Source organism: Gorilla gorilla, chromosome 7 (assembly GCF_029281585.2).
Source record: "Gorilla gorilla gorilla isolate KB3781 chromosome 7, NHGRI_mGorGor1-v2.1_pri, whole genome shotgun sequence".
Lineage (NCBI taxonomy): Eukaryota > Metazoa > Chordata > Mammalia > Primates > Hominidae > Gorilla > Gorilla gorilla.
This window is the reverse complement of record NC_073231.2, coordinates 102,718,103-102,730,857: the sequence shown is the minus strand read 5'-3', so window position 1 is coordinate 102,730,857 and position 12,755 is coordinate 102,718,103. Positions and strand designations below refer to the sequence as shown.

At 37.7% G+C, this 12,755-nt stretch overlaps 1 protein-coding gene across 5 annotated transcripts in view; it reads right to left on the bottom strand.

Annotated features, from left to right (window-relative positions):
• The window catches only part of CPQ (carboxypeptidase Q), a 495,923-nt gene that overhangs the window by 253,603 nt on the left and 229,565 nt on the right, over nucleotides 1–12,755 (bottom strand). For all 5 annotated transcript variants that reach the window (XM_055348055.2, XM_063709392.1, XM_063709393.1 and 2 more), the window contains one exon: nucleotides 7,897–8,104. In XM_055348055.2, coding sequence (XP_055204030.2) covers nucleotides 7,897–8,104 — 208 coding nt within the window. The remainder of the gene's footprint in view (nucleotides 1–7,896; nucleotides 8,105–12,755) is intronic.

The following is a 12,755-nucleotide window of genomic DNA, read 5'->3' as shown; positions in this document are numbered from 1 at the left end:
CCTTCACAGTACTGTACCATATTTAAAATAATACTGGCATATAAAACTGAATTTGTTCTTTGAATGCATGAAAATAACTGCTGTAAGAAAAAGGCATGTTAAAAAAAAATTCGCTGCATCAAGGCCTTATCAAAATGGGTTTGAATACCATCAACCGCCAACCACTCCAAAATCCCAAACACTTTCCTTTCCATACAATAACTTCAGAATAATTCATGAATATATTAACATTTTAAAAATATTGCCTTTACTAAGCAAACCTCAAAATAAGACCTAGGAAACTGCTGGGGATCAAAAGAAATGGGCCAGCCCCAAGAGTCAACATTAGAGAATCCATTACTGGTGAGAGAGTCCAGTTTAGGATCAGTTTGTCCTCTGGTCAGGTCAATTCAAGCACAACCTTCCTTCTGTGTTTATTTGTTCATTTGTTTGTGGAAAATCATGAAAGCATCATAAGTTAAAACTGGAAAAAGACTAAGGGGAATAAAGTCAGAGCAGGTCCACCCTGCACTGGGTGCTACACAGAGATGCCCACAACACAGCCCTCGCTTTCCAAGAAAGCAGCTCGCTCTCAGGAGTCTCCTCTCACCAGTGTCCTCAACAGGTTAATGTACTATGGTTACGTAAGATGTTATCACTGATCATGTTAGCCTGGTCAAAGCGTACATTTGAACTTTCTGCACTATTTTTACAATAGCTGTGAGTCTAAAATTATTTCTAAAAAAGTTTATTTTACAATATAATATGATTAGTAGTGCATCTATTTTGGCTTTTTCTGTTGCCCTCTGATAAAGATGGACCTGAGTAGCTGATTGGTGAAGGGGTGTGAAAAGAGGCACAGGAGAACAAGGCGTCATAGTCATTAACACCCCAGAAGTGATGCATTCATCAGATCCTCTTCCAAAGTGACAAGGAGCTAAAAAGAAATGACCCAAGGAGGACTTAGAGGGAGGATACATAAAATCAATGGATCAAGCACAGGCGACTTTCCCAGATGAAACTCCTTCAGGGGTGCTCTAAGGAAACTCTGAGACGACAAAGGACAGTAGATATGAGAGCTCTTTGTGCTTAGGGAAAAGATGTCAGGAGAAAAAGCATGAGAGAAAGGTACAATTTCTCCTATAAAAATGACTTGGTAAGGATGGAACTGCCTATATCCTGAATCAATGTATAGCCCTCAAATTTAGACACCATTCAACTAAGGCATGCCCAGGCATAATGGAATCTCTTAGAGGTTAAAAGAAATGGGAGTCCAGAAATCTAGAGTTATGTTCCAGATGTGTTTGTACCACACATTTGCTGTGTCCCCTTGGACAAGTTCTCCTTGGTCAATTTTCCTAATCTGAAAGTCATGGAGTTTGTACTAAATCTCTAGGATCCCTGTTCTCTGTCTCTGCCTCTAAGACTATTTTAATTGTTAGGATAACCTCTATAGAGTTAACAAAAAATAAAACCTATTCACAGATGGCAAGAAGTTTCCTCTGAATTTTCAAATGCAAAGTAGTTCCTTGATAAGTGGGGGTAGAAATAATATTGCTATTTTAGTACCATGAAGTATCAGCTCAGAAATCAAAAAGCGCTCATTTTCACCTACTAGGATTTATTCTCAACCATAGATGGGTCTTAAAGATACCGTGATTTCCCAGGGATAAACCTGTCTTGAGAGAATGCAGTTCTGAGGCTAATGTCAGAGCTTCCAGAGGACTGCTTTAGCCCCAGTGAAGTGCACTCATGCACACTGTCCAAGATCTTCTGGGTCCTACACAACATGCCCAAGTCACAGAAGAGTACAGTTTCTGAGGAAGTCAGAGTGGAGAGAGAATTCTGGGCTTAGAGGAGCCAGAATGTGCCACCATCGGTTTTTTGGAAAGAGGGTAGATTTTAGGTATATACTACCCCTATTCTGCTATTTTCACAAAGTGAAACCCAATAAAGTATTTTCATTATTGGCTTTTTTTTTTTTCTGTTGAGATGGAGTCCCACTGTGTTGCCCAGGCTGGAGTGCAGTGGTGCGATCTCCGCCTCCCAGGTTCATGCCATTCTTCTGCGTCAGCCTCTCCAGTAGCTGGGACTACAGGCGCCCGCCACCACACCCGGCTAACTTTTTTTTGTATTTTTTAGTAGAGATGGGGTTTCACCGTGTTAGCCAGGATGGTCTCCATCTCCTGACCTAGTTATCTGCCCACCTCGGCCTCCCTGAGATTACAGGCACGAGCCACCGCGCCTGGCCTATTGGCATCTTTTTAAATCCTGTGGTTAATTCAGTCCAGGCTTATGGATGAATTATGCAACAGGGTTTTGAAATGTACTAATACTTTATCAATCACATATACACTTTTCTAAAGCTGATATTTACCACATTTTGCCCATGGGTTTTGGGCCAAAATGGAAGGATTATTTACATGCTAACTGCTTTACTTTTATTAAGGTTCTCTGCATGGTTGATGAGATGTAAGGAACTATACTGGGTGTTATTACTGAACAATATCTATTAGCCACTGCCTAGTGTTAGTCCATGCAATGGTTTGCATATGTCACCCAAAAGTTCATGTGTTGAGAACTTAATCCCCAATGCAACATTGCTGGAAGGTGGGGCCTAATATGAGGTAATTAAATCATGAGGGTTCTGCCCTCAGGAATGGATTAATATGATTATCACAGGAATGGGTTAATTATCTCAAAAATGAGTTTGTTATAAAAAGGAGTTTGGTCCCCTCCTGCTCTCTTGCTCTCACCATCTCTTGCCCTTCCACCTTCTGCCATGGGATGATGCAGCATGAAGTTCCTTAGTTCCTTGCAAATTGCTGGTGCCATGCTCTTGAACTTCCCTGTCTCCAGAACTCTGATCTAATTTCTGTTCATTATAAATTACCCATTCTATGATATTCTTCAATAGCAGCATAAAACAGACTAAGATACCCACTTTCCTCCCCTCTGCCTACCTTCAAGTCTCCAAAGATATTTGCATTATTCTGCAGGCAGAATAATGATAGTTTCAACAGACCTTCTCCTTTTATAGAGAAAATTTCCACTGCAGCTAATTTTATAAGTTATTTAGCACCACTATTCTTTAGTATGCTATGGAGCAAAGTAGCAAGGGTGTGTCAGGCAGAAGTTAGTCAACCTAAATTATAAAAACCAACTTTTAAGTTACTGTTAGCATTACTGATAACTTAAAAATGAATGATTTTAGGAAAGTCTGCTAGACTTTGAAACTGAACTCCTTCCCTGGCCTATGAAAGATCAGTTCTCAGTTGACCTTGAATCTCCACCAGACATTGCCTTTCACCATCATACATTTCCTTTTCCCCTTTCTTCATTCTCATTTTCTGTTCATTTATGAATGGTACCATATAATTTCTTCTTACTATAACTGCCTCTTATCTAACCCTGACTCCCCTCTGTCTTTGTCTTTTTTTCTCTGTCATCTGCTCACCTCTGATTACTCACCTCAGCATTTATCTTCATCACAACCTTTACCTTATAAGAAACAGGAGAGAGGGATCTGAAAGCAGGGAATCACCATGTTGAGATCAAATGTTTTAAAATAACTTTGAGCCTCATTGCAAAGAAGTATGGAAAAGACCAGAAGAAAAAAAAATCGGGGGGAAATAGTGAGGGCCTGAATCAAGGCAGTAGTAGCAGTAAAGGCAAGGTAGGAACAGAATTTTTTTTTTAATATGCTGAAAATAGACTGAATAGGATGTGATACCTGACTGTAGGACAGTGATAAAGGAGAGGGAATGAAAATTAACTTGAAGTTTTATAACTTTGCTGTTCGATAAATATGGTTCATTTAATAGAAACAAGAAACAAAGACAACAAATCAGGTATGAGGGAGCCAATGTGTTCATATTTGGACATATTGCACTACATTCAGGGGTGAGGTTCAATGTGCCAATGAACAATTGGTATTCTAAAAGGGCAGTAAAACTTCCAGATTTAAAGGGGATCAAGATTAGTAACATCCTCCAACCATTTTCTTCTTACTTACTCCTTCATTTTACCAAGATAAAACATGTGTTGAGAAGCCACTGCATGCCAAGTTCCTGAAATAGCCATTAGGGCGGGAAAAAGGAAAAGAAAGGAAATAGAGTGAACAGAGTGCCTGCTCTCAGGGCATTTGCAAGTTCTGCTAGGAGATGACACCATAACAGTGGCATGAAGTGTTGGGATGAGGGGAATGTTACCAAAGCAGTCGTCATGGAAGAAGCGACATTTATTGGGGATAAGGCCATTCTTTTTCAGGCTCATTAGTCAACTTAACACCTGCAGAGGGACTTCATGCTTCTTGCTTGCCTTCATAGTCTGTATGTCCCCTGTGGTTCCAGGCCAGCTAGAATGCAGATTCCCTCCATAAAACGCAACCACAGACTTGACTTTACTGTCCTCATTTTCATTTTTTTCTGTGAAAGTAATGCTGTTACTTCTTTGTGGAAGAAGTTTTGTTAAAGTTCTACCTTTTACATCTTGGTAAAAAAGTATTTATGATCAACTCTTGGAATTCTAGGCAACATCCTAAATCTCATGATTGCTCTGAAATTGTCCATCTACCTTCTGGGAGAAGGTGCTACCCCGACAAAATACAGAGTGAAGCATCTTGACAGAGAGAAGGGTACTTAAATTTAGGCCAATCCAGCAATTCCACTCCAAGATATTTACTCAGAAGAAAGGAAAACATTAAGTCCACAGAAAGACTAGTACAAGAATGTTCACAAAAGCTTTATACACAATAACCAAAAACTAGAAACCACCCACATATCCATCAATTGCTGAATGGATAAACGAATTGTCATATATCTGTACAATGAAATATTACTCAGGGATATAAAGGAAGAAACAACTGAATCAACAACATGGATAAATCTCAAAAGCATTATGCTGAGTGAAATAAGCCTGACAGAAAATGACTACAAATTATATTATTTCACTTATATATGAAATAATAATTTAAAAAACAACTATAGCTCTAGAAAGGAGATCACTGGCTGCCAGGGCAGGGTGGTAGAGTCGGAGATGGACTACAAAGGAACTCAAGGGAAACTTTGGGTGGTGGAAATATTATATATTATAATTGTGGTAGTGGTTACATTATACATTTTCCAAACTCATCAAATTGTACATTAGATTGGTTGATTTATTTTATATAAGTTATACCTCAATTCAGCTGATTTTAAAAGATAAAAGAATGAGTCAGGCTGAGCTGACAAATAGGCCCAAGCTCTCCTAGCCAGAAGATGTTAATGGCCCTCATGAAGCTGTCAGAGCCAGCACTATCTCAGCCCTCTGGCTCTCAAGAACTCCTCTGCCTAAATACTTCAGCCTCAGATTCTGAGACTCCCTAGCTGCTACAGACTAAGGATCCCCATAACTCACTCTCACCCTGCCACCCACCTGCCCACAACCTTAGGCCAGCTCACCCAGCCTGCTCGACCAAACAGCGATAGTATTATAATCCTAAACCCTTCAAGCCCTGGGCTAGCTACCTGATGATGACATAACTTTACCCAGGAACTACTGACTGGGGAAAATACCTGGGAAGGATTACACTTTAAGGCATCTGACTATTTAGCATCTGAAATATAGACTCTTGGCTCTTCTGTTGTTATCAGTTTCTTAAAGGCACAAGGGGCTGGGCTTGTCTGTTTGAAACCATGGTTTCTCTACAGCTGTCTGACTCCCTGTGATTCTATTGAGTTCTTGTTTTCCATCATCCCTGTGGCAAAAGCCATGGTTGATGCCCAGGTCCTTGAGGCAGATGATTTTAGAAGAGGGAAAAGAGTCCTGAGCTTAAAATGAATCTTTACTGCAGTACAGCCCTCAAGTCTGGGAGAAGTCCTGAGTCCTGAGTCTCCCAGTCCTTAGTCTGGGAGAAGTCATGTGCATAAGACTTGTTTCTCCATCACCAAACGCCATCACTCTTCACCCTTTCCTTCATCCCACTGATGCTGTCAAATAAAATACAAGTCTGAAATTTCTAAATAACATTTTTAAGTTCCATTTCTAGAATTTCAATAACAAATGTATGAGACTTGCACCAGAAACCTTATAAAAAGTGTTTATTGCACACTAGATGCCATACAAAGGAAACTTACATTGAGTGAGCTGTGATGTGCCAAACACTCAACAAAGCTATTTGATGTGCCTTACCTAATCTAGTCCTCACGATAATTCTGTTAATTACTTGCATACTATCCCTTTATTTGCAGATAAATTCATAAACTCTGGAAACTGCACATAAACTGTGGTTTAAAGCTTGGTTTAATATTCACAAGATCCTGGGTTTGAATTCCTTCTTAGCTGCCTACTTAGCTGTGTGGACCTTGGGTAATTGAGTTTCCTTCTAGGTTTGTTTTCTCACCTATAAAATGAAGAAACTTCATATGACTTAGATCTGTGTCCCTGCCCAAATCTCATGTGGAATTGTAATTCCGAATGTTGGAGGTGAGGCCTGGTGAGAGGTGATTGGATTATACAGGCTGTTTCTCATGAATGATTTAGCACCATCCCCTTGGTGCTGTTCTTGTGTTAGTGAGTTCTCATGAGATCTGGTTGTTTAAAAGTGTGTGGCATCTCCCCTCCCCTTTGCTCCTGCTCCTGCCATGTAAGACACACCTCACTCCCTCTTTGCCTTCTGCCATGATTGAAAGCTCTCTGAAGCCTTCCCAGAAGCAGATGCCGCCATGCTTCCTGTACAGCCTGCAGAACTGTGAACCAATTAAACCTCTTTTCTTATAAATTACCCAGTCTTAGGTATTTCTTTATAGCAATGTGAGAATGGACTAATACAGAAAATATATGCAAATTCACTAAGCTTTGAAAGGATTAAATAAGATAATTAACACAATAAGTATTAACTATTGGTTTTATCTCAAATGCCAGGCTAGCTTCAAATGGAATAAATACAACACATGTGGACAAATACCACCCTCAACTGTTCCGAGGTTGAATTTCCACACCATGAATACCATTCTGTCCTTCAATTACTCCTGCCCTTCTTCAGTCAATGTGGTAAAATTTTTATTTTTTATTTTTTAACCTTTAGATTCAGGGGGTATATGGACATATTGTGTGAGGCTAAAGTTTTGGCTTCAGTTGAACCCGTCACCCAAAGAGTAATGTAATACCCAACAGGTAGTTTTTTTAAACCTTGCTTCCCTCTCTCCCTCCCCGATTTTGGAGCCCCCATTGCCTATTCTTCCAGTATTTATGTACACATGTACCCAATGATTAGCTCCCACTTGTAAGTGACAACATGCTTTTTGTTTTTGTTTCTGTGTTAATTCACTTAGGATAATGGCCTTCAGTTGTGCCCATCTTGCTGCAAAGGACATGATTTCATTCTTTTCTATGGCTGGGTAGTATTCCATGGTATATATATATGACCATATATTTGTTTTTTATCCAGCCCACCATTGATGGGCACCTAGGTTGATTCCATGTCTTTGCTATTGTGAATAGTGCTGCAATAAACATGTGAGTGCAGGTATCATTTTAGTAGAACAATTTACTTTCCTTTGGTTACAATACACAGTAGTGAGATGGCTGGGTCAAACGCTAATTCTGTTTTCAGTTATTTGAGAAATCTCCAAACTGCTTTTCACAGGGGTTGAAGTAATTTACAGTCCCTCCAACAACATATAAGTGTTCCTTTTTCTCCACAACCTCACCAACATCTATTATTCTTTGACTTTTTAGTAATACCCATTCTGACTGGTGTGAGATGGTAAACGTGGTAAAATTTTGATGAGAAAAAATATATATAAAGCTTCTGTCTTCAATGAATCTATGAGGACCATCTAGGTGGTTTCACGTTCTCTCTTTCCCAAACTATCTCTAAAAACTCAAACTAGACCAGGAAACTGTATTCTTAGGCCAGCCTTCTCTTTCACTCACCTGTTCTGGATATTTGCTCCCAGTGATCTCTGCTACAGTGTTGAAGGAATCAGTATCTGGGTAGGTCTTTGCCCCCATCTTTAGCTGAATGACAATTTTGATCCCATGAGAAGCCATTCTTGACATCATTTCTGCATCTTCCACCGTAATACAGGCTGTTGGAATCTTGGGCACGCCGTCCTGGTATTCCTGAATACCTGTGTGAGGACTTGAGAGAAGAAGCCACCAGGTTACCTTGAAAGTGGAAATAGACCAAAAGACTTTTTTGAAAGCACCTGTATATTGATATTTAACTTCCACTTATCTTTGTTTGCATCTGGGAAACAGGAAATGTGGGAAGTATTGATTTATTTGCTTTTGATGTGAATGTAATTTTTATTTTTTGTTAAGAATAAATTAGAAACTTCAATTTAATAATCATCATATGTAAATTATTTGATAATGTGGATATCCTTCAAAGTTGCAAATTGACACAAACTCTGAAGGACATTAATAGTGCCTTCATGATCAAAAGGTACACACATCTGTACAAGGAGACAAGGGAACTCTGAAGTTTGTCAAGGCTGCAGACCAGAAGATCCACATGTCTGGAATAAAACTGGCCCAGATACATGTAGTTCTGTGGTTACTGCCTGCCAGTTGGCCTACTCTCTTCCCACCCAAACACAGAGGTCTAAATCTATAACTCCACATTGGTGGTAGAACACCACGCAGGAAAAGTGTAGAACAATGTCTGGGAATATACTCGTATTCTCACAAAGAAAAGTTGCTGAATAAATCCAGGCCTTTAATTTTACTGCCACAAGAGAAAAAAAAACTATTATACTTTTGGCACTAAAGGAGAAATACCATCCCAACTGGTCAGATATTTTCCTGTTAATTTCTAGATGCTTCTTATATTCATAGAAACACTTATAATTGAAGCCTATATTAATCTGTTGATTCAACCTCTGTATCTACTAATGGAGCTTATCAAAGTCATTTTCTAAAATTGCCCTTTCAAACTGTTCCTTTTCACCCCTGAGGTGTGGCTCCTAACCCTCCCACACCACAGTGCTCTCAGGACCAAACTGTCACAGCTTCCAAGTGCATGCCACAGTCTATTCCTATCTTCTGTTAAAGCATAGGCTAAAAACTTCACTTTTGAAAATTAGTTTTTTCTTTTCATATTTCTATATTTGTTTCAGCTTGTCTCATATTTACAGAACAGCATTCCTCCTCCTTTCACCCACAACACATTTCTCTCCAACAGATGATAGCTTGGTGCTTATCTCCTATAGAAGCAGCTCCAGTCTCCACATGCACAAACACAATGATGCATTCTTATCTCTAACTAATTCTTTTTGTGACTGTATTGTTGTAACCATATTTCAGGTGACTATTTACTTAGAGAAACTGCAATGTGGAATGGTTAAAAACAGAAGGTCTGGAACAAGACTGCTTGGGTTCAAATATGGGCTTATTGCTAACTGGCCCAGGGCAAGTTACCCACATCTTTGTTTCAGGGGCGTCTTCTATAAATGGAAGTGATAATAATACCATTTCATAGAGTTATTTTGCAGAAATAATTAATTATACAACTAAATCACTTACCCTCAAACACATTAATCACTCAATGCATTTTAAATATTTATTTTATTAACTTGCTTATTCAATTATCCCTGCAGAGACTGTCTAATCTCAAGTGATTAGTACCATCTGAGTATACCTTCTATGAACATTTCTAAAAAGTAGACTGCAAGCCGGGCATGGTGGCTCATGCCTGTAGTCCCAGCACATTGGGAGGCTGAGGCAGGCGGATCATGAGTTCAAGAGATCAAGACCATCCTGGCCAACATGGGGAAACCCCATCTCTACTAAAAATACAGAAAAATTTGCCAGGTGTGGTGGTGCATGCCTGTAATCCCCAGAGATTACAGGTATAGCGAGGAAGGAGAATCACTTGAACCCGGGAGGCGGAGCTTGCAGTGAGCCAAGATCATGCCACTACACTCCAGCCTGGGCGACAGAGCGAGACTCCGTCTCAAAAAAAAAAAAAGAAAAGAAAAGGTGGACTGCAAATTTTATTATTCATCAAAAGGAGTACAAAGACTTATCTTCCAAACCCAGAACTTGGAATACAGAGACCCTGAGTCTAAATCCCTGGGATGCATATAATCTATTCCAAATTCTGGTTCAGGTTCTGGGGTCACTTAACCTAGGTCGGACCCCAGCTCCAGCATTCTTTGCAACTAAGATTACCTCTTTGTTTCTAAATTTCCGCATTTGTAAAGTGGAGAATAATGTTAGCATTGACCTCATAATATTGCTATGAAAAATAAAAGAGATAGTGTACATAAAGGATTTAAGACAGTGTTTGGCACATAGTAATTACTTAGTAAACATCAGTTGTTATTACTTCTTTGGTGTTAATTTTTCCCACTGAGCTAGTGGAGTGATTAATGACCAAAAATTACCTTGCAACATGTAGGAAGACAATCTAAATATTTATTATTCATATTACCTTACGTGATGTCTGGGATTCAACAAACTCTCCTTGTTCTTAGGCTCTTACCTAAGAGAAGGTCAGTATAACACTTCTTAACAGGCTCTTTTAAGTAGTGTTTCTAGACAGATTTGTACTTATAGGTTACTGGTAAGATTTCTTAAAGTGGGGACAGTGAGCTGGGCATGCACCCATGGCTCAGCTGAGGAGATGGCACCGAAAGGCATCTTCTAATTTTAATTTAAGATATAAAAACCTTTGAATTTGTTTCTGCAACTAAGCATGTCTTCCAATGGTGGAGCATCTATCATTGTTTTATAGAAGGAGGCAAAATGAAGACTCAGTTTTATTTAAAATCCTCTAATTTCACTGTAGTAAAATTATTGTAAAGGGACCAATCAGCACAAACACCACCTTCCTGTCCCCATTTACAAGCCCCTTCTGCAATTTATAAAAGCAAAGGGTAAACTACCAAGGAAGCCATAACAAATCTAAATAAGATTTAAAGATTAATAACAATCCTCTATAAATTCTTACAAAAAATAGAAGAGGAGGGAACCCTTCTCAACTCATTCTACAAGGCCACCATTACTGTCATCAAAACCAGACAAAGGCATCACAACACAAGAAAAGAAAACTACAGACCAAAAATCCCTTATAAATATAAATGCAAAACATCCTTAACAAAATACCAGCAAAGAGAACCAGCAACATATAAAAAGGATTATATGCCACAAACAAATGGGATTTATCCCAGGAATACAAAGTTGATTTAACATCCAAAAATCAATCGATGTAATGTACTATTTTAATATAATAAAGGACAATGCCACATGATTATCCCAGCAGATACTGAAAAAGTATTTCACAAAATCTAGCACTTTTTTATGATAAAATCACTAATCAAACTAATGAAAGAGAACTTCCTCAATCTGATAAAAAGCATCTACAAATATCCCACAGCTAACATCATATGTAATGGAGAAAGACTGAATGCTTTTCCCCTGAGATCAGAAAGAAGACAAGGATGTTTGTCTCCCCACTCCTATTAAACATTTTACTGGAAATTCTAACCAGAGGAATCAAATAAGAATAAAGAAATTTTTTAAATTCCATATTGGAAAAGAAGAAGTAAAAGTATCTCTTTTCACAGATGACATGATCTTTTTTTTTTAGTAAGTTAATGTTTTTAATAAAATCTTATTCTAATTCTTTAGTTTTATATTAATGTATTTTTAATATCAAAGCCAAATTTCTAGAAAGAGTGACATGATCTTACATATAGAAAATCCTAAGGAACACACACACACACACACACACAAAACAATTAGAACTAATTAAGTTCATCAAGGTTATCAGATAAAAGATCAGCATACAAAAATCAATTGTGCAGCAGCAATGAACGATGCAAAAGCAAAACAATAGCAAAGAGTAATCTGAAAATTAAATTAACTAAGCAATCCATGTAATTCATAATAAAAACAATAAAATAGAACAAATAAATTTAACCAACATGTGAGACCTGTATACTGAAAACTATAACATATTGTTAAAATAAATTAAAGATCTAAATAAATGGAAAGATGTTCATGTCTATAAAGTAGAATACTTAATATTGTTAACATGGCAATGCCCCCCAAGTTGATTTATGGATTTAATGCAATCCATATCAAAATTCCAGCTGCTTTTTTTAAAAAAAAGAAATTGACAAGCTGATTATAAAATTCATATGGAAATCATTCAAAATAAACAAAACAAGTTAGAATTTTAAAAAAAGAACAAAGTTGGAGAACTCATACTTCCATATTTAAAAACTTACCATAAAACTATAGTAACCAAGATAGCATGGTACTGGTATAAGGATAGATATATAAACCAATAGAGTAGAATTGAGAGTCCAGAAATAAACCCTTCTAGGAATGGCCAACTCATTTTCAACAAAGATACCCAGACAATTCAACAAGAATAGAACAGTTTTTTCAACAAATTGTTCTAGGCAAACCAGACATCCACATGCAAAAGAATAAAGTTACATTCTTAAATCATGCCATAGATAAAATAATTTCAAAATGAATCATAGCCCTATATGTAATAGCTAAAACTATAAAACTTCATGACTTTGGGAAAGGAAATTGTTTCTTAGAGACAACACCAAAATCACAAGCAACAAAATAAAAAATAGATAAATGGAACCACCAAAATGTTAAACTTTTGTGCTTTAGAGGACACCATCAAAAAGTAAAAAGGCAACCCACAGAATGGGAGAAAACTTTTACAAATCATATATCTGATAAGGCACTTGTATCTAAAATATATAAAGATTTTTAACAATTCAATAATTTTAAAATCCAATTATGAAAATGGGAAAATAATT